General features: G+C 36.2%; 1 protein-coding gene across 1 annotated transcript; it reads right to left on the bottom strand.

Moving 5' to 3' along the window:
* Window positions 1–418: 418 nt before the first annotated feature.
* LOC104246832 (E3 ubiquitin-protein ligase BRE1-like 2) lies at window positions 419–12699 on the bottom strand. The gene is made up of 19 exons (XM_009802720.2): window positions 12274–12699; window positions 7329–7490; window positions 7143–7230; window positions 6791–7021; window positions 6445–6612; window positions 5788–5981; window positions 5629–5712; window positions 5392–5511; window positions 5125–5311; window positions 4885–5045; window positions 4215–4286; window positions 4052–4128; window positions 3374–3568; window positions 2848–2920; window positions 2681–2767; window positions 2429–2566; window positions 2143–2345; window positions 1293–1455; window positions 419–952 (listed from the first exon to the last, which is right to left on the bottom strand). The coding sequence occupies exons 1-19, from the start codon at window positions 12391–12393 to the stop codon at window positions 821–823; spliced, it is 2655 nt and encodes an 884-aa protein (XP_009801022.1). The 5' UTR covers window positions 12394–12699; the 3' UTR covers window positions 419–820.
* Window positions 12700–20216: the final 7517 nt, after the last annotated feature.

Raw genomic sequence — 20216 nt, 5'->3', positions numbered from 1 at the left:
AGTTAAGATGCTTCCTTTGGACCCTCCCACTGATTTGTACAAAATAAGCAAACTTCTGGAATACAACATTCAACATCAATCAGTTCAACTAAAACCTTTATCTCTGAGAGATGAAACATTTCAGCTCCCTTCACTTCATCAATGCAGTAAACAAAAGACAATGCCCAAAAATCAATGTACCAAAGTCAGGCAAATGTACTATACACAAAGATGGCATAATACATAAACAGACCCTCAAACTTGGCTTCAGCCGGCAAGTATGCCTCCAACTTTAGGGGTGCACAAGTAGTCACCTCAACTTGTATAAAGTTTAACACGTAAACACAAATGCTGACATGACACTGACGTGGCATATAAATTTTGGAACAAAAATGACATGCAGAAACCTGCCATCTCACTAAGCTACATAATAATAATCTCATAGAAGATGCTTCAATACCATTAAGAAAACTCACTACATGATAAAGCTTTACACTGTTTGTAACAAAATACAGTTGAAAGAAGACCTGCTAAATCAAGGATTTAAGGGAGAAAGAGATGTGAAGAAAAAATAAAGAGGACTACATAAAGAGAGACTAAGAGAAGAGATGTGGGTAACAAAAAAAGACTATATAAAGAGGTATTGAGTAAAGAGATGTGGAGAAAGAAAAAAATGGGTGCACCCCTAAGGGGGGAAAAGAAAATTGAAAGGAAAAAATAAAAGGTAGCACTTTCTTCTTCACAAGGGTATGAATTCTGCCCCTAGTAGGCTTCTAGAACGATACCCTCAGAGAACAGCAATAATGTACATGTTCAGCGAGCTGCAACTGACAGAGTTTGGTCAGATTTTCACAAAACGAACATCGTTTTGTCCAAAAGCAGTTCCACAAGCAGGGCACTTGCGATGACGAATCTCTAAATTTCTCTGAATACATGGATTGCAGAAGAGATGATAACATTTTGTGATTACAACCTGCCAAATATTTAAAGGAACAGAATCAGGTTCAAAGCATTGCTAGCGCATAATAAATAATAACCGAACTCTATACCTACAAGAAGCCATTTCTAGATTTACAAAACCGATATGGCGTTTTGAACTTTATAAATATACAAGGTAGCCCTAAGTGGTTCTAGGGGCATTTATACATCAAATATTCACAGAAGAAACCCTGTTCTTGCGGTCAACCTTTACTCTAAAACACAGAAGGGAACCGAGTATCCTGAACTAGAATTGAAAAATATATGCTTGCGGCAAAGTATTCAACCAGATAAGACTACCCACTTCCGGAGCAAAAAGGAACACATGTACACACCTCTTTTGGCCGATCAAGACACACTCCACATTTGAGAATAGCCTTGCAATCATTGATTTCATCCTGCAGTTTTTGTACTGCAGCCTCGCCACTTGCAGAAGTCAACTCATCAACAGTTCTGTTCAACTCCACTGCCTCTTCATCAAGCTTCTTTTTCTCACTCCTAGATTAGCAAAATTTTCATGAACTCTGAATAAAGAAAGAACTCATAGCAGATGCACAAACAGATTATTTTTCTTCATGAGCAAGAACATTTTATAAGATCAGAAACATGCAAATGCTAAATTCCAACACACAGCTGAAGCCATAAGGCTTGAATAGACTATATTCAGGACCCAGTCCAAAAAGTCCTGTGCACAGAGCATTGACCTTTAGACCAGTAATGCATGTTTTATCTATGCTCCAATTAGCTATAATTAACCTCAAGATGTACAACAGAAAGATAAAGCCAGGCAACCAGCAGATTGCTCATTAGCTCACATTCTACAGCAGATATTAGATTAGAACAGCCCGGTGCATTAAGCTCCCACTATGCACGGGGTCCGGTGAAGGGACGGACCACAAGGGTCTATTGTATGCAGTCTTACCCTGCATTTCTGCAGGAGGTTGTTTCCACGGCTCGAGCCCGTAACCTCTTGGTCACATGCCAACAACTTTACCAGTTATGCCAAGGGTCTATTGTACAACAGACATTAGATTAAAGAACATTTATCCACATAAGGCTAAGTCATCTACATCCAACCTCAATTTTGTAAAATAGCAAACTAAACTACTAAGGGTTACCGTACACATGATTTTTGTTTTGGGGGGTGGGGGGGTAATAAAAAGAGTTTGTTGAAAAGAATATCACCTTTCAGTTCCCAGCTCCACCCCTATTTCGGCCAACTTCCTCTTGAGCTGTTCGTATTCCTTATCAGCGGAGGAAGCAGCAGATCTCAGCCACTTCAATTCCTTATCAGCATCTCCCAATTCTCGCTTGGCAGTTTCCAGGGTGACTGCAAGATGTCTATCTTCTTGGATATAACTTAAAGCTTCCGTGATGTGAACTTTCATCTACAACATATTATAATGGTTGAGAAAAGAACAAACAATTCCAACTTAAACCTCTACGTGCCACAAAAGAGGCAAAAGGCTACCTGGTCTTCACTTTGAGCCATCCTCATTTTCAGAGATTCCAGTGATGTTTTAGCCTTTTGAAGTTTACCTGTTGATACCTGCTTCCGAGAGAGAAGCAAGCTTTGTTCCTGCTTTATCTTCACGCTCTCAGATACTAACTGCACTTGAAAAGCAGAAGTAAACATGACTACAGGTCAACTGCATCACTCCCTATGAATGACCACCGGGTGTAGAATATTCATTGCAACAAAGGGAAATATAATAATAGAGACCTTTATGTTATAATCATCTCTCTCTGCCAGCTGCTGGAGAAGATGTTGGTTCTGTGTCTGCATGTCTTCATAGGCTTGACCAATAGTCTAAATGTAAATAGATCAGAAGAAAGGCAACAGAGAGAAAGTGATGCAATAAATTGTAACAAACACATCCAGTTGAGTACCTCAATCTCGGAAATATAAGTTTCTGATTCCCCTTCTTTTATTTTTATCGCTTCTCTTAGCTCTAAAACACCTCTGCAAGGAAACCTTATATGGTTACAGGATAAAGAGGAGTGTCTCTAATAAATTGGTAAGCTTGATCAACATTGGATACACAGAAGAACATTATTAGATTTTAAATAGATGATGGATGCACACCGGATAAAGCAGATATATACATGTGGACATACATTGGTAGCAGGATACCTACTGCTAGTACCTCTTCTTTTTTTTTTTTTGGCTGCTTATTTTTATTTCTAAATAGGTGTTGTCTAAAGCAGATATATTCATGTCTAGGTGGACGCAAGCTGGGCGGACACCACCGTCATCAAAAAAAAGATAAAAGGCATTTGACAGACTGGCCAACTGTTGTTGGTGCATCAAGGTGACACAATTTTCACGCAAGTACATAGACATTCCAGAAAGACACAAATTATGATAACCTGAAAATGCATCATAAGTTTAGAAGCAAGCATCAGAAAAAGGAACCTGTCAGAAGCATCCAGTTCTGCCCTCAATTCTGCAATTTCTGCCTCAGCAGCGGAAAGCCTCTGCTGACAAGCAGCCTCAGCTTCATTAGCAGCTTTCACTCTCAATTCCAAATCATGTTCATTCAAAGCAGCTCTCAAAATTTCAGCTTGTGCGTGAGCTCTTTTCTCCGACTCTCTGATTTCCGTTATGTCTCTAGCAAAGTGGTCAAAGTCTTGTTGTGAATACAGGAGACTACTAATTTAGTGAAAACATACTTCTTTTGCTAACTGAGAAAGTCCCCGAGCGCCTGTTGGCACACGGTTTGAAACTCGATAAATAATGGGCCCACCCCTATACTCTTCTCCAACTAAATACTGCAGGTCGACAAAGTGGAACCAGTCTTTGCAACCTCCACAAATGTTTTTTTTTTAAATTATATCAGTTGCAATCCCCAAACATTTTGATTCTCATATGCGCTTGTGAGATCGTTTATTGCCACTTAATTATTTTCACATCATCTCTAGTAACATATGACAACCAATAGAACACGAGGACATATATTTATTATATACATATAACACATACATACAACACACACACACACATACACGTGTTGTGTCGATTAATAAAATAGAGCCACAGATACTTCTATTTTATCACAGGTTAAATCCCAAGAAGTGAAATAAATTAATCTACCTGTTGTCATAGATTTGCTGGCCAAGCATGTCCAAGAATATTTGACGTTCCTGTTTGTCCCTCTGCATCTTCTCAGCCTGCAAGAAGACTCGGGCATGTAACTTGTAATGACAAGGACAGAACTTGGTAACGAACAAGCAAAGGTCTATGCTAAAGAACTTACAAGTTCCTTTAGCGTTCGGATCTCCCCAGTCTGGTGAGCACATTTATTGATCAAGTTTTTGTGCTCAGTAGCCTACAGCAACAAGTTGAACCATTTCAGAACAAAAAAATGGAGTTACTTGAAATAACATCTGCCTATTTTTCCAAAACGATGGTGTACAAGTCAGCTTACACGCACCTCGATTATTCCCACCAAATACCTGCCATCTCCTACCAGCACAAGTATCGGGTAACACTGGCTAGTGCCCACCAAGGCTCAGAAATAAAAATGGAATCACTTGAAATATAATATGTATGTTCCCTATTCTTTCAGCTCCCTTTTTTATTTTTATTTTGGGTGTTTGTGGGGAAGGGGCAAGGGAAACCAGAGACAAGTGGGGTTTACAACTTTGACCTTTCACTAGGGACACTCTGGTGATAGACCCGCCACCCCCACCCAAAAGAAACCCGAAGAACCCAAAACACAAGATCACAAGGCAAATAATTCCACAAAGATTTAACAGCAGCATTGATGTAACACACTCTCCATTACCTTCTCAAAGAAAAAAGATCTTCCATTAGTTATCTTAATGGACACCCCAATCCCTTTTTTCCTAGTTAAGAAATTGATCTCCTTTTCATTAACTGAGAAGTAATAAGATATAAATCATATTATGGCACCAAGACCAAACCTTTCTTCCTATTGAAGCTTCCAATGACTGTCTTTCTTCACGTAAGGAAACAGCTTCCTTAGCTGTCTCCTTCCAACGATTCAGCTGAGCTTCCATCATTTGTATTTCTTTTGATAAAGCAGAGCCCATCACCTGAAACTCCTCTTTAATGTCTTTTCTTCCTACAAAAGTCTACCTTCAAGTAAGCAGATTATTACATAAACATACCAACAGAAAAATCTGACTCGAAAATACACCGACCTGCATCTTGAATTGCTTCTTCCATTTTGATTTCCAGCTCATTTTTTCCAATAATGCATCTGTGCATGCGATGCTCCAATTCCTCAATCCTTGACTCGGAGTTATCAACTGCTTTCCTTGCTGAATCCATAGCCTCTGCTTTCATAACCAGTTCTTTCTCCTTCCGTACGATGAAAGACCTGTCAGCCTGAATTTAATTATAAGCAAAGACGACAAGCTAGGTACCATCTAAACCACAATGTGAAATGAAGAGTAATGTAGCTTAACCTGAAGAGAGTCTGTCAGAGCTTTGTATCGCTCTGCCTCAGCATTCCAATGGTGACGTTGATCATGGAGTAAGGTATAAGCACGAGATGAAGACACGTATCTGTCATCCTTTAGTTCATTCTGTATGGTCAAGAAAAATCACAATTTAGCCTCACAACATATAAATGCACTTGGCATTTTAATGTCAAATACATTTTAAATTTGAAAAACTGAATCCAGGAAATTCTTGGTGAAAACCTGAAGATCTTGCAACTGCTTCAACAAATGTAGATTATCTTCCTGGGCATCTTGAAGCTCAGAGAGGCGGTCCTCTTTCAGCGCCTGCAATCAAAACATCACATTTAAATGTGCATACATCACGCAGGCAAGACACAGGGTAAGTTATAGTGACGGTACCTTTGCCTCTTCTATAGACTCCTTCAGTTCCCGCACACCTTTTGTTCGGTCTGTAGGCTTCTCTGGTGACATACTACCATTTACCGCACTTGAAACTGTTACCTGCCCCCCAGATGCCAAATCTTTCTGCATTTTCAGAGTAACTAACTTCCTTCTACTATCTTCAAGTTCTGACATGCTTTCCTCCAGCTCACCTTTTACCATTAGCAAAAGAGACATATTCAAGGCACAGTGGCAGCTGCTTAAAAGACGTTAGCCAATACAAATAGATATTCACATCCATGTCACCATATGCAATGCCTGAAGTTAAACGCTACATCTCCAATTTGAAATTCATATACCAAACACCAATCAATTTGATATCAAAGTTGAACTCTAACTCGCAATGCTAATTAATTTTACTGATTGTACTCAATACCTTACATTAGGTACATGTATGAGCTGAAAAATAGACATGCACATCTATGCCATCATACACAATGGTTAAAGCTAAACATTACATATCAATTTGAACAACCACATACATATGCCCCAGAATTTGATATCAATGTTGATCTGTAACTCATAACACTGATTGTACTTAAGAGACTTCACAAATGAATGCGTATGAGCTAAAAACTTGTGTTCACGTGTGGAACAAAGGAATGTTGCAAATACCTTCAAGGCGCTTTAACTCAGATTGATCCACTGAATGGCTTTGATTACAAGCTTCGATTGCATCAGCATATTCTTTGTGTTTCAAATGAAGAACATCAATTACTTGACGGAGATAATTAGCCTCATCTTTCATCATATCATCGATCTTACTTAAAAGAATGATAGCATCTGAAAAATTCCAATGATGGTAAAATAATCAGATTAGACCAGATTCAAGCACCAGTTCTATACATAGTACATAGTAACAAAATAAATTCTGAAGAAAACTAACGCTTGCAAAGTAATCAGAGAATAAAGGGGGAGGGGGGGAAGTAGGACCACATCAAGGTCTTTCCAGGTTCCCAACCTTCTGCTGATGGCTTTCCTTCCAAAACATGAGTAAGATTTTCAGTTTTAATACGCTGAGCATCAATAGCGTTTTCCAACGATTTCATCAACTCAAGAGTAGAAGAATGGCGCAGATCAAGAGCTTCCTTGATATTCACAATGGATCCAGCATTGGCGTCGCCTGGAATATCATTGGTTTTCAACACCCTACACAGGAACATTTCCTCCGCAGGACAAGATGGAACTGAACCTAAATGTTATTAGAAATCAACGAGTTATTCCCAATATAATGCAAAGGAGCTTATCTTTTCTATATTGAGCTTCCAGGATAATAAAGAAACCCAAATTCACTTAAACTTGTAACAGCCAACCTCGAGAATAATCTAGATGATCCAAGCTCTTCAAAGCAATTTGATCTGCCCCACTGGATGCTCCAAGGAGAATCAGATCATCATCTAGCTACATGGAATTATTTAGAAGACCATCAAACCAATGCAAATCACAAGTTAGGCTATTTAGATCAATCACCACACAATTAGGATACCTAACGAAGTTACCTGATTCCAGATTCGATTTAACTTAACCAAGAAGTTATCATAAGAAGCTTGTCTGTCCCTCAATTCTTTCATTTTGGCTTCAAGATCATGCAACTTATGTTTCTGTGCATCTAACTGCTGAACTAGTTTTTGATTTTGATAATGGAGAACTGCAGCATCAACCTGTCAAAAAAAGAAACCCAATCTTTCATCCATCTTTATTAAATTTCATACATGTTTGGGCCCCTAAGACTTTGTTCTAGTTGTAAGAGTGCAGCGAGTAATGTGTGGGTTAGGCGCACATCACGGGTTCGAACCCTGGCGGACAAAAGCATGGCATTTAATTGGAGAAGTGTAGAGGCAGGCCCATCATCCACTGAGTTTCGAACCATGCGCCATTAACCCTAGGGGATTTCTTGGTTATCAAAAAAATTAAACATTTTTGGAACCCAAGCTATACCTTCAATTCATCCACATATAACAAAGAAAATGGAATTTCTCATTAACATTGTTTCCAAATAAAAATATCATGTAATTTTTAAACATCAAGAGTTATTTATTTTCTTAAGCAAAAGCAGAGGAAAACACTGTACATCAGGTTAGAGGAAGATGATTAAAAAAAAATATGTAATTTCACAAAGCCATCTGCAACACTTAACTCTTAAGGATATGTTACTTTACCTCTTAAATTGAGTTATCCCTGCACAATTATGAGCATATATTGACCAGTAGCGCAAATATAAGAATGTTGCTTCTCTGAATTAAAGGAACACACACATATATATATATACATACATGCACTCTTGTATTTTCGCAACAGATGCGTCTAAAGGAAACAAAATTTGTGCAAGATTCTACCAATAAAGTTCTTGCTGATTTTATTTTTAATTTTAATTTTTTTCCTGGTGAGTAATGTTACTTTCTAGGAAGAACTTTTACAAGATAACCATGATAGTCCTGTTAGTGTCACTATCATCACAAGATTTAGTAAGTTTCGTGCTGATAAGGAATTGAGATATGCCCCATAAAAAAATTAACTAAAGAACAAGACGTTCATATACTGACAGAAGGAAACAAAAAAGGTAATCAGATAATTAAGTAACACAGTGAGCAGGATTTTCCCCAAAAGGCAGATATTCAAATCAAAACCAACCTGTCCGCAGATGTCCCAAATTTGAAATTCAAAATAATTTTTACTATTTTAGACAGGGAAAATTTCATATCTAAAATCAGCTCACCTAAAGTTAGACTCATTACAGCCAAAAGCTGTAACCTTCCTTCTTTGGGGACCGATGTCCACTTCCCCCCCTCTCCCAACCTTCAAGACAGCTCTATCAAATCAAAATTCTATTACTTTAAGATGGACGGAATAACTAGTTACCTACATATGTTAACATAAAAAAATGAATAGCACAGGAGATAGCAGTTCCTTTGTCTCAAACCCCTCGAGCTACCAAAAGAACTACATGTTCTGCCATTCACTATGACCAAGAATTTGACCGTTCATACCAGAACTTAATTCTGCCATTCACTAAGACCAGGAATCTGAGTGTTGATACCAGAACTAAATTCAATTCCGCCACATATCCTGCAATCCCATTTTCAACATTACAAAGCCAGGAACTCCCAGTTCACACGATCACAGGCCTTCTTAAGTTCCCATTTCAACAAGATCCCCGGCTCTCCCTGCTTCCTTCTAGAGTCAGCCACTTTGTTTGCCATTAAAGTTGCATTAAGATTTGTCATCCTTCCACGAATACATTCTGAGAGGCACACGCTGTCTCATCCAACGCCTTCTTTATTCTACTAGAAAGCACCTTAGAAATTACCTTGTAGATATTTCCCATTGGACTTAGAGGCTTGTAGTCCTTGATGTTCATAGCTCCCTCCTTTTTTTGGTGTGATGGCTACGGAAGACGCATTTGTTTTGAAATGCTAAAAGAGAAAATTTCTTACTCCGAGTACTTGCTACAACTCTCTCGTCAAACTAAATTTGATTTGATCCACAATAAAGGTAAATAAGATGTATGGTGATTTAGTTTCATCCTAAATTTGGTCAAGCCAAACAAAATTGTAATTGTACACAAACTAGAAGTGAATGACGTCCTCCAATTGTTCAGAAGTTTCATTTCTTCATGACCACACAATATTGAACAAGCTTTGTGTTCTTTTACAGTGTCCAAATTCACTTTGCTACTAAAATGATGATTATTGACGATTTCGTCGTTCAACTATTTTGAAGGTTTTATTTTCAGATTTGTTAGGTGCCTAGATATTTTGTTTAAAACTGTGGTGTCCGGGCCAGCTTGCGCACACCTCGACTAATTCCACGGGATACTTGCCAGCTCCCACCAGCAACTGATACCAAGTAACTCTATCCACCAAGGCTTGGATAGATAGGAAGAAATCATCTAGTATTTTTTGCCTCCACTGGGATTTGAACCTGAGACCTCATGGTTCTCACCCACTTCATTGACCACTAGGCCACACCCTTGGATGCTTGTTAAGTGCCTAGATATGTTTGAGCTCTTCTAGTTGAATGGATAATATTTTGCAAAAAATGAAAACCGTGTGAAACATATTCAATGGTGGTTCACATTTTTTAGGCCGGAGAACTGAGGAGAGTATTTGAGAGGATAAGGACAAGGAAGAACATGCCAAAGAGAGGAAGAAGCAACGCAGAAAATCAACCTCCATTTATAGCATCCATCTTTACTTGAAGTTCTTTCCATTCTCTTCCTCTAAGTTGGCAGAATAGTGCAAATTTCTTTTGGCATTTCGCACCTATCGTCGTATTAACTTAGCAACTAGTTAATGAAGGCATAAGCAGTTTAAAAGTGCACCCCCTTAAGGTTCACAATGATCACATCTTATAATAAAGGCTTCCTAATAATTACACAGGAAAAAAAAAAACAATAGCATTTACCTAACTAGAAAAGGGCAGTAATTCATGGCAGGTCCAGTAATATGTAGGATACACAATCATACAAAGGCAAGTGACAAGTTATTTTGGGCAATATACGCTCAGTTATCTGAACCAACTATCACACCATAAGCAAAAGCAAGTGACTGGCACAATGAAATTGGCAAAGTTTTCCACGTGAAGATTAAACAATATGCAATCCTTTATCAGTTATTGCTCTATATTCACCAAACCGCATTAACCAAAGACTACTTGATAATCAGTTGTGTTTAATTGAGAAGAAGTTCTTGCAATAAAGTTAAAATCAATTAGCGAAACAATGAATCAATGATACATTTCACAATTTTCTAACAGAAAGTTACTTTGTGCACTAGTGGATTAGCAGTACATTTATACAAAAGGTGAGGGAAATTAATAGTATGAGATAGATGTGTAATTAATAGCAATCAACAAGGATGCACCTCTAGGGAAATACCACAGTCGCCCAAAAAAGGAATGTCTTAAGATAGACGGTTCTGTACATCCGTAACTTGTACAACTTTTTTCAGTAATGGCACTCTCCAGTCAGCTTGTGTAAACCTCACGTCCTCACCGAATCCAAAGGGGCACCCGTAAAATGCGGGCCTACCAAAAGAATTCCTTAATATAGCCTCTATTGGGGTTCAAACCTTTGTTCCCAAACCTGTTGCTTCATCTTTTGACCATTAGGCCATCCCCTTGAGACTGTAACTTCTATAACTTTAGTCCCACAAAATTTAAAATTTCGAAAGATATATCATTGTTTAAAAGATTTTCACTCTATTAGACAAATAAAAGCGAGGGAGAGAGCCTTTCGCCATTTTACTTATATCAGTTATTCCCCAAGTTATCATAGAACAACAATCACTTGACGTTCAACATTTAGATTAACCAGAACCTTCAAAACATCGAACAAAAAAAAAGCAGCACATGTATAGGACTTAGATAAGGCAACAACTGAGACTAACAGGAGATAAGATAGTATCTGGCAATAAGAACCTCAAGAGAGAGAAAACACCCATGCAGGCACAACCTAATAAAACTCCTTTTTGATATCAAGATCAACTCTTTCCATATAAGTAACTTTAAACCAATAGCTAGGGATGTGCTTTTCTTTTTCTTTCCATTATTTTTTTAAACCTTTGGTATCAGGATCAGTTTGCGCACACCTCGACTATCCCAGTGGGTACCTACGTCCTCCCACCAATACTTGTATAAGGTACCTCTATCCACCTAGACTTGGGGGGGAGGGGGAAGATAAACTTAATTTTTTTACCAAAGTTAGGATTCAAACCTAGCTCGCCATGGTTTACATTCCACCTTCATTGACATTCACCTTTAAGATACAACCCTTGGGTGTGCTTTTCATCACTAGCCCACTACAGCAAATAATACCCTAATGGATCATCCATACAACAAATTGATCATCCTTGAACAAGCTCTCATCAAGATCACAACTTTATCGCAGATAAAGTCCTAACTTTAGGTTTTATAGCAAAAACACAAACATCGATTCTAATGGCATAAACTACCACACTCTATTTCATCCATAAAACTGAAAACTAGTCAGCAACCAAATGAGCTTTTACAGCTCAACAAGCCTTTTCACAAAAAAACTAAAGCTAAAAATCAAACTAATAAAATAAAGTACACCAATTTGTATCTCCTTATACTAAAAAAGATAGAACCACATATGAAAAGGGTTATTCTTTTTCAAACTATGCAACCCTAAAAACATATGTCACTAAGCTAACATACAATACAACCACTTCAATTACAAAAACCATAAAAGCATTAAGCTAAAAATCAACAAACAAAGCAAAGACAAATACTTTTTATCGCCTTAAGCTAAAATAAATTGAACCACATATGAAACATTGAAAAGGGTCATTCTTTTTTAAACTATAGAACCCTAAAAATATATATAACTAAGCTAAAATACAGCAAAAAAATTCAGTTACAGAAATAACCATAAAAACAATAATAACAAATAGTGGCTATTAAAGAATAAGGAAAAAAACTTACAGTTTTATTATCAGAAGAAGCTTTAGAATGGCGAGCCATCGTAGGAGAGGAGATTAAAACAGTGTTGAGATGAGGACGCTTCTTTTGAGGCTCGTCAGATGCAGCAGCAGAATTCTCCATTTAAATCTTTGATATTAATTTCATGAACCCGACTTTAGAATCAAAATTTTCAATTCTAAAGACTTCAAATTTTCCAAATTCTTGAAATTAAAGGTAGGAACTTGTGAGAAAAAAATCAAAGAAAATGATAAAAACTGATAAAACCCAGAAGGGGGAAGTGGGTGGGGATTGTTTTGGGGTGGGTGGGTTAAGGGGGTGGTGGGGTTGAAGAAGAGAATAGTTCACTAAAATGGAGGAACTGTGTGTGTGTGTGTATTTTGTGCTTTTGTGTGCACGCCCGATGTGCTGAGAGAGAAAATAGTTCAGTTGGAGAAACTGAAAATTTGTAATATTTGGGGATTTTTGGGCCATTATATATATTTGATTCGGGCTTTTGAAAATTAATTTTTTGGGCCTTATTTATCATTTTTTCCAAATTTGGTTTTTATTGGATAATTGAAATCTTCATATTTGACTATTTATATGAAAAATATGTGATTTATTGTGGCGTAAAATAGATTATTTTTCGAGTCTGCAAGCATTAAACAATAACGATTTTTTACTTGTTGCATGCTAACGTTCAGTTTAGAGGTATAGTAGGAATGACTCAAGGTACGAATAATGACGATTATATGATGTTGATTCAGAAATAGATGAATATTGACGCAAATTAAATATAGATTGTATATAATCTATAAATTCGATTTTTAGTATTTAATTCATCGGTACGATCTTTTGTACTTTGTAGGATATTGCGATGGCGATAAAGTAATTGTAGAATTTGAAGATTAGTATTTAATTTAGCTAACATACATTAATACCGATTGTTTAAGAAGGATATTAATTGTTTTAATTAATTGATTATGATGAGACTATATTAAGTAATTATAGAAATTATGAAAACTCAGTTTAACAATGATATCTGTTTTGTTGACTAACATATTTGTATAGAAAATTAAGGTCTTTGCTAACTTTGTAAAATCATTAAGTACAAAGAAGAAGAAAAAGAAATCATACATATTTGGTATGTGCGCGTGTAACAGCATTTCTTTTTATGCACATCTTTATATAATTTTCCTTTTGATGCCATATATTTTGCTAATCTAGAATGTACTTAAAGAAAACAAAATTTGAAAAACTTTCCAAACTATTTAGATTGAGGAAAATTTTGACTGGATATTGTTGCTTCATAATATTAGGATAAGAAATCTTTTTTTTTTTTTTTTTTGCGTGTTATTGACCTTATGAAAATCAAGGGAAAAATTTCAATTTTAGGACATTAGTCAATTTTTACCTTTTCTTTTCTCCTTGTAATTATGTTTTCATAATAAACAATCCAAACTATTTAATTAAATTCCAAATCAACTCAATCTCATAGATACGTTTAATTATCTTAAATTTCAATGATTACTTAAGAAAACTATATTTGTTAGATATCAATCACTAGTAATTGCTAATTAGTAAAACATTATTTTCCATCTCTTACCACATCATTAGATATTAGTCTTAGGCACAACTAATCATTTATACTTACCAATTTCCAAATTCTTCTAATGGGCTAAGGAAAAGACATTGAGCTTATTTTGGGCTCGAAAGGTTGGGCTTAATCCGCACCCAACTTTGCAAGAGCTGCCCAAAGAATGTCAATAGGCCCATCTAGGCCCAAGAAGGCATTAACTGTTTAGTTAGGGGCATTTGCATTTATACCCGTTTTTGTGTCACGTTTTAACTTGTGTCCGCTTTGTAAAAAAATTTGCAAACGTACCCCTTTTTTCGCGTAACTTCAGCATACGGGGCTGAAGTAGCAAAGACAATCACGCAAAACTTCAGCATTCTAGTAGACGGGCCTGAAGTAGCAAGTGTGCTGAACCAAGTGTGCTGAAGTTTTTGTTTGTAATTGTTGAACTTAAGCATAGTAGCTGAAGTTTTGTTCTCTATTTGCTGAAGTTTTTGTTTGTAATTGCTGAACTTAAGCATAGTAGCTGAAGTTTTGTTCTCTATTTGCTGAAGTTTTTATTTGTAATTGCACTAAATAAGCTGAAGTTTTTTTGTCCTGGATTCATTGGTTTTGTCATTAAGCTTTTTCAAAAACTTCAACAGAAGATGCTGAAGTTATTTAGTTCATTTATAAAAACTTCAGCACTAAATAAGTTGAAATTTTTTTTTGTCCTGGATAAGCTTTTTCAAAAACTTCAGCAGAAGATGCTAAAGTTATTTACTTCATTTGTAAAAACTTCAACACTAAAAGCTGAAGTTTTTTTGTCCTCGATACATTAGTTTTGTCATAAAGCTTTTTCAAAAACTTCAGCAGAAGATGCTGAAGTTATTTAGTTCATTTGTAAAAATTTCGGCACTATATAAGCTGAAGTTTTTGAAAAAACTTTCTAATATACTAGATAAATAATCAGATTGCCAACAGTATCTAAATCATAAATTTCTGAAACAATAAACGTGAAAAGAACAGAATTATCATTGTCTACTAACTTATGTATGTGAAAATATTCACAAATTATTGTATACTAACTTACGTAATTATTTATAATTTATTTTTAAATAATCTAATAAACATATCTATGGAAATCATCCCATGAACTGAAGTTTCATAGCAGCACCAATAGTAGCAGAAGAAAGAAGAAGAAGAAAACGAAGGAGGAGAAGGAGGATGAGAAAGGGGGCTGAAGTTGTTTAAAAAGTGGGTACAAATTAAAAAATTTAAAAATGGGTATAAGTTAAATAGGGGCGACCAAATAGGGCGCCCCGTGCAATTTTTACTGTTTAGTTTTAGAGGCCCATCAAATGGTCACTCATAAATGAATGAAGGGATCTTTACACAAATAGCCGGTTAAATTCATTGTCTACTTCTCCTAGCCAATGTACATAGACTAAACACAGACTATATATATATATATATATATATATATATATATATATATATATATATAATACAACTGTTTGAAATATATTATATATCTATCGCTTATTTCTAATTTAATCGATTAGATGGACGACTATTTAGATTAAATTATCTAATGAAAAAGTCATTGTTGTAGAATTGTTGTTTTCACAGTTTTTCGTCGCAAAGCGTAATAACAAAACCTAACAAGTTAGTAATTGTTAGTAAACTGTATTTGTAAAATAATTCTGGAAATATAAATGAACATAAACAGAAATGAACATAAACAGGAATGAACAACGAAATAACAGAAAACCAATTTGAGCCCACTGAATTCACAGTGTTTTCTTAAGGAATTTAATCCCCTCCTAGTACCCAAGGTTATGGATTATTTCCTCATAGGATAGAACAAATTACACACTGGTGTAGTGGTACTTCAAACCCAGTGTTTTATTGAACACAAAATTCGGTAGCAAATCACACTTACTGTTGCTTTGTTTGATGCTAAAAGTATGCAAAAGAAGGAGGAAAACTCAGAAAATCGTATAGATATTCTGAGCAGAATAGCCTTGTATTTATAGCCAAAGTTGGGCTGAAATCTGAAGAGGTGCAACTCTTCAGAATGGTTGTTTATGCAAAATGGCCACAACATAAATGTCATAACATAAATGGCTATTTACTCAACAATAAAGAGGGAAAATTGAAGAGGGTAGTTAATTTTTCTGTTACCAAAATAGAAAAACGGATTGGATAATATTAATATTTAATATTAATATTCCGTTATTAAGACAAATATTTAATAACATTTCTGTTAATATTTTACTATTAACAAATAAATTTGGTCCAAAAAATTAATCAAGCAATCGATCATTTGACCAAATCCAAATCCAAATCCAAAGACGAGCGAGCGACGACGACGACGGCGTGAGGCTTGCCTTCTTATCAACTCTTTAAGAGCTAGAGAAAAGCAATTGCTTATATACCCATAAAAAACCTCTTCATCTTCCAATATGGGATAATGTCCCTTTGCTAATGGGGGAAACAAGGCGCGAGGCTTGCCTTCTTCTCAACCTTTTAAGAGCTAGAAGAAGAGCAATTGCTTATATACTCACAAAAAACCTCTTCCTCTTCCAATATGGGACAATGTCCCTTTGCCAAGGGGGGGGGGGAACTTAAAATTTCACTCAAAAATTTCATTTTCCTCCATTTCCCATTCACCCTCTTTTAAGTATTTAATATATTAAATACATAAAAACCCAACAATCCCCCACATGAATGGGGAATGGCTATATCACGAAAGTATACATAAAAACTGTGTGATTCGCAAGCAAGGATTAATTGCATCTGGATAAGTAGGTTTCCCTTTAAACTTTCCGTAGTGAACATATGTCAGATATACTCGATCAATCTGTAGATTTGATATCTTTGAACCGTCGAACTTTGGTGTATACCTAGGCAACCACAAGTCACACAACCAACCCTTAACCGTCTTTGGTTCTCATTATTGTGTTCGTTTCAGGCATGAACACCGCCTAGTTTCATAAGTGCGTAGAGAACTGGCCTTACAAAGTTCTCCTAGAAGCGGCTAACACTTCACACTTACATAGGTGATTCCTAAATGTGTCATCCCATATATACACTATTTGATATACCCCGTATCAAATTTAGAAATCACTAAAAGGCCTTAATATTTTATCTTTGATACTGAACATTGTTTCATCACGAGAATGGACCAAAAGTTTAGTTGACAATATTGAACCGTCATTAATGACTTTGTTTGATCTTCTTGAACCTAGATCTTGGGATCTCCAGTCTTCTAGGTAGAGTTATCGCCACTATGACTTGTTCACGGCCATAGTCCCATTCCCCTTGATGATTTCTCAACTACCTCTCTAGTTAGGCCTTTTGTAAGTGGATCCGACACATTATCACTTGACTTTACATAGTCAATCGTGATAATTCCTCTAGAGAGTAATTGTCTAACGGTTTTATGTCTTTGTCGTATATGACGAGATTTACCATTATACATAATGCTCCCAGCCTTTCCAATTGCCGCTTGACTATCGCAATGTGCGCATATTGGTGCCAACGGTTTGGGCCAAAATGGAATATCTTCCAAGAAATTGCGGAGCCATTCAGCTTCTTCACCGACTTTATCCAAGGCTATGAATTCAGCCTCCATTGTAGAGCGGGCAATACAAGTTTGTTTGGATGACTTCCAAGATACCGCTCCTCCACCAATAGTGAACACATATCCACTTATGGACTTAGAATAAGTTGAACCAGTGATCCATTTTGCATCATAGTATCCCTCTATCACTGCAGGATATTTACTGTAGTGCAAAGCAAAGCCCTGGGTATGTTCTAAATATCCCAAAACTCGTTTTATTGCCATCCAATAAGATTGACCTGGATTACTCGTGTATCGACTCAATTTACTTATAGCACAAGCTATATCTGGTCGTGTACAATTCATGATGTACATTAAGCATCCCAACACACGACCATAATCCAATTGTGATATGATTTGGCCTTTGTTCTTTGCTAATGCAAGATTCACATCAATTGGAGTCTTTGCAACTTTAAACCTTAAGTGCTTGCACTTTCTTAATATAATGAGATTGTGACAATGCCAGACCTTGAGGAGTCTTATGGATCTTAATCCCCATAATTAAATCAGCAACTCCCAAGTCTTTCATATCAAACTTGCTAGTTAGCATACGCTTAGTAGCATTTATGTTGGCAATGTCATTACTCATTATGAGCATATCATCCACATATAAGCAAACAATGACTATGTGATTTGGAACATTTTTAATGTACACACATTTATCACATTCATTTATCTTAAACCTATTTGACAACATTGTTTGGTCAAATTTCACATGCCATTATTTGGGTGCTTGTTTTAGTCCGTAAAGGGACTTAACAAGTCTACAGACCTTCTTTTCTTTACCTGGAACCACAAACCCTTCAGGTTGTTCCATGTAGATTTCTTCCTCCAACTCTCCATTTAAGAAGATTGTCTTAACATCTATTTGATGAATTTTACGACCATAAACTGCAGCTAACGCTACTAACGTTCGTATGAACGTAATTCTTGTAACTGGAGAGTATGTATCAAAATAGTCAAGACCTTTTCGTTATCTATACCCTTTGACCACAATTATTGCCTTATATTTGTCGATAGTGTCATCATCTATCATTTTCCTCATAAAGATCCATTTAGAACCCAACGGTTTATTTCCAGGAGGAAGATCAACCAACTCCCATGTATGGTTGTTCAGTATGGATTCTATTTCACTATTGACTGCCTCTTTCCATAACAATGATTTCGAAGAAGACAAAGCTTCTTTAAATGTTTGAGGCTCATTTTCTAATAAGAAAGTCACAAAATCTGGTCCAAATGAAGTAGACGTTCTTTGACGTTTACTACGTCTTGGATCCTCCTGGTTAAGTGTACTTTCTTTTGTTTCTTCCCGAGGTCATTTAGATCCTTCACCAATCGACTCACATTCCTTTTTATACGGATATATATTTTCAAAGAACTCAGCATTATCTGATTCTATAACCGTATTATTATGAATATCGAGATTTTCTGATTTATGAACCAGAAATCGATATGTTTTACTATTAGTCGCATATCCTATGAAAACACAATCAACAGTTTTCGGTCCTTTTTTACCCTTTTGGGTTTAGGAACTTGCACTTTTGCCAAATACCTCCATACTTTAAAATAATTCAAGTTGGGATTCCTTCCTTTCCATTTTTCATATGGAATGAATTTTGTTTTGATATGGGGTACTCGATTTAGTATTCGGCCAGCCACAAGAATGGCTCCCCCCCAAGTTATGTGGTAAACCAGAACTTATCAATAATGCGTTCATCATCTCCTTTAATGAACAATTCTTTCTTTCTGCAATCCCATTAGTTTGGGGCATGTAAGGGGTCGTTGTTTGATAAATAATTCCATATTCTAAACGTATTTGTTCAAAAGGAGATTCATATTCACTACCCCTATCACTTCTTATCATTTTGAATTTCTTATTAAGTTGTGTTTCAACTTCATTTTTGTATTGCTTGAATGCGTCTATTGCTTTATCTTTACTATTAAGTAAGTAAACATAGCAATATCGAGTACTATCGTCAATAAAAATTATGAAATACTTCTTTCCACTGCGAGATGGTATTGACTTCATGTCACAAATATCTATGTGAACTAAGTCTAAAGGATTTGAATTCCTTTCAAATGACTTATAAGGATGTTTAACATACTTAGATTCCACACATACTTGACATTTTGATTTGTCACATTCAAACTTAGGCAATACTTTCAAATTAATCATTTTTTGTAAGGTTTTATAATTAATACGACCCAAACATATATGCCATAATTCATTTGACTCAAGTAAGTAAGACGAAGCTGAAATTTTATTATTATTTTCAACAACCATTACATTCAGCTTGAAAAGGCCCTCAGTGAGGTAACCTTTTCTTACAAACATCTCGTTCTTACTTATTACAACCTTATCGGATACAGAAACACATTTAAAACCGTTCTTAACAAGAAGCCCAGTAGAGACTAAATTCTTCCAAATCTCAGAAACATGAAGGACGTTGTTCAAAGTCACCACTTTGCTGGAAGTCATTTTGAGAAATATCTTCTCACATCCTTCAATCTTGGCCTTTGCAGCATTTCCCATAGAAATCGTCTCATCGGGTCCAATAGGAGCATAAGTAGAAAAATCTTCTCTAACAGCACAAACATGGCGAGTGACTCCATAATCAATCCACCACTCTTTAGGATTGCCCACCAAGTTGCATTCGGAAAGCATGTCACATAAGTCATCAACATCATCATGCTTTTCAACCATGTTTGCTTGACCCTTCTTCTTGTATTTTTTCGGAGCACGACACTCCGTAGATTTGTGTCCGATTTTTCCACAGCTGC

This window comes from Nicotiana sylvestris, chromosome 11 (assembly GCF_000393655.2).
Source record: "Nicotiana sylvestris chromosome 11, ASM39365v2, whole genome shotgun sequence".
Lineage (NCBI taxonomy): Eukaryota > Viridiplantae > Streptophyta > Magnoliopsida > Solanales > Solanaceae > Nicotiana > Nicotiana sylvestris.
This window is presented reverse-complemented; position numbering and strand designations above follow the sequence as displayed.

Bases quoted from the DNA above. Each gene is read 5' to 3' on its own strand.
- LOC104246832 (XM_009802720.2), bottom strand. From the start codon at position 12,393: ATGGAGAATTCTGCTGCTGCATCTGACGAGCCTCAAAAGAAGCGTCCT. The intron at 7,491-12,273 runs GTAAGTTTTTTT...TTTTTTTGACAG, and splicing joins CTTCTTCTGATAATAAAACT to GTTGATGCTGCAGTTCTCCA. The intron at 1,456-2,142 runs GTGATATTCTTT...TTGCTAATCTAG, and splicing joins GTGGAGCTGGGAACTGAAAG to GAGTGAGAAAAAGAAGCTTG.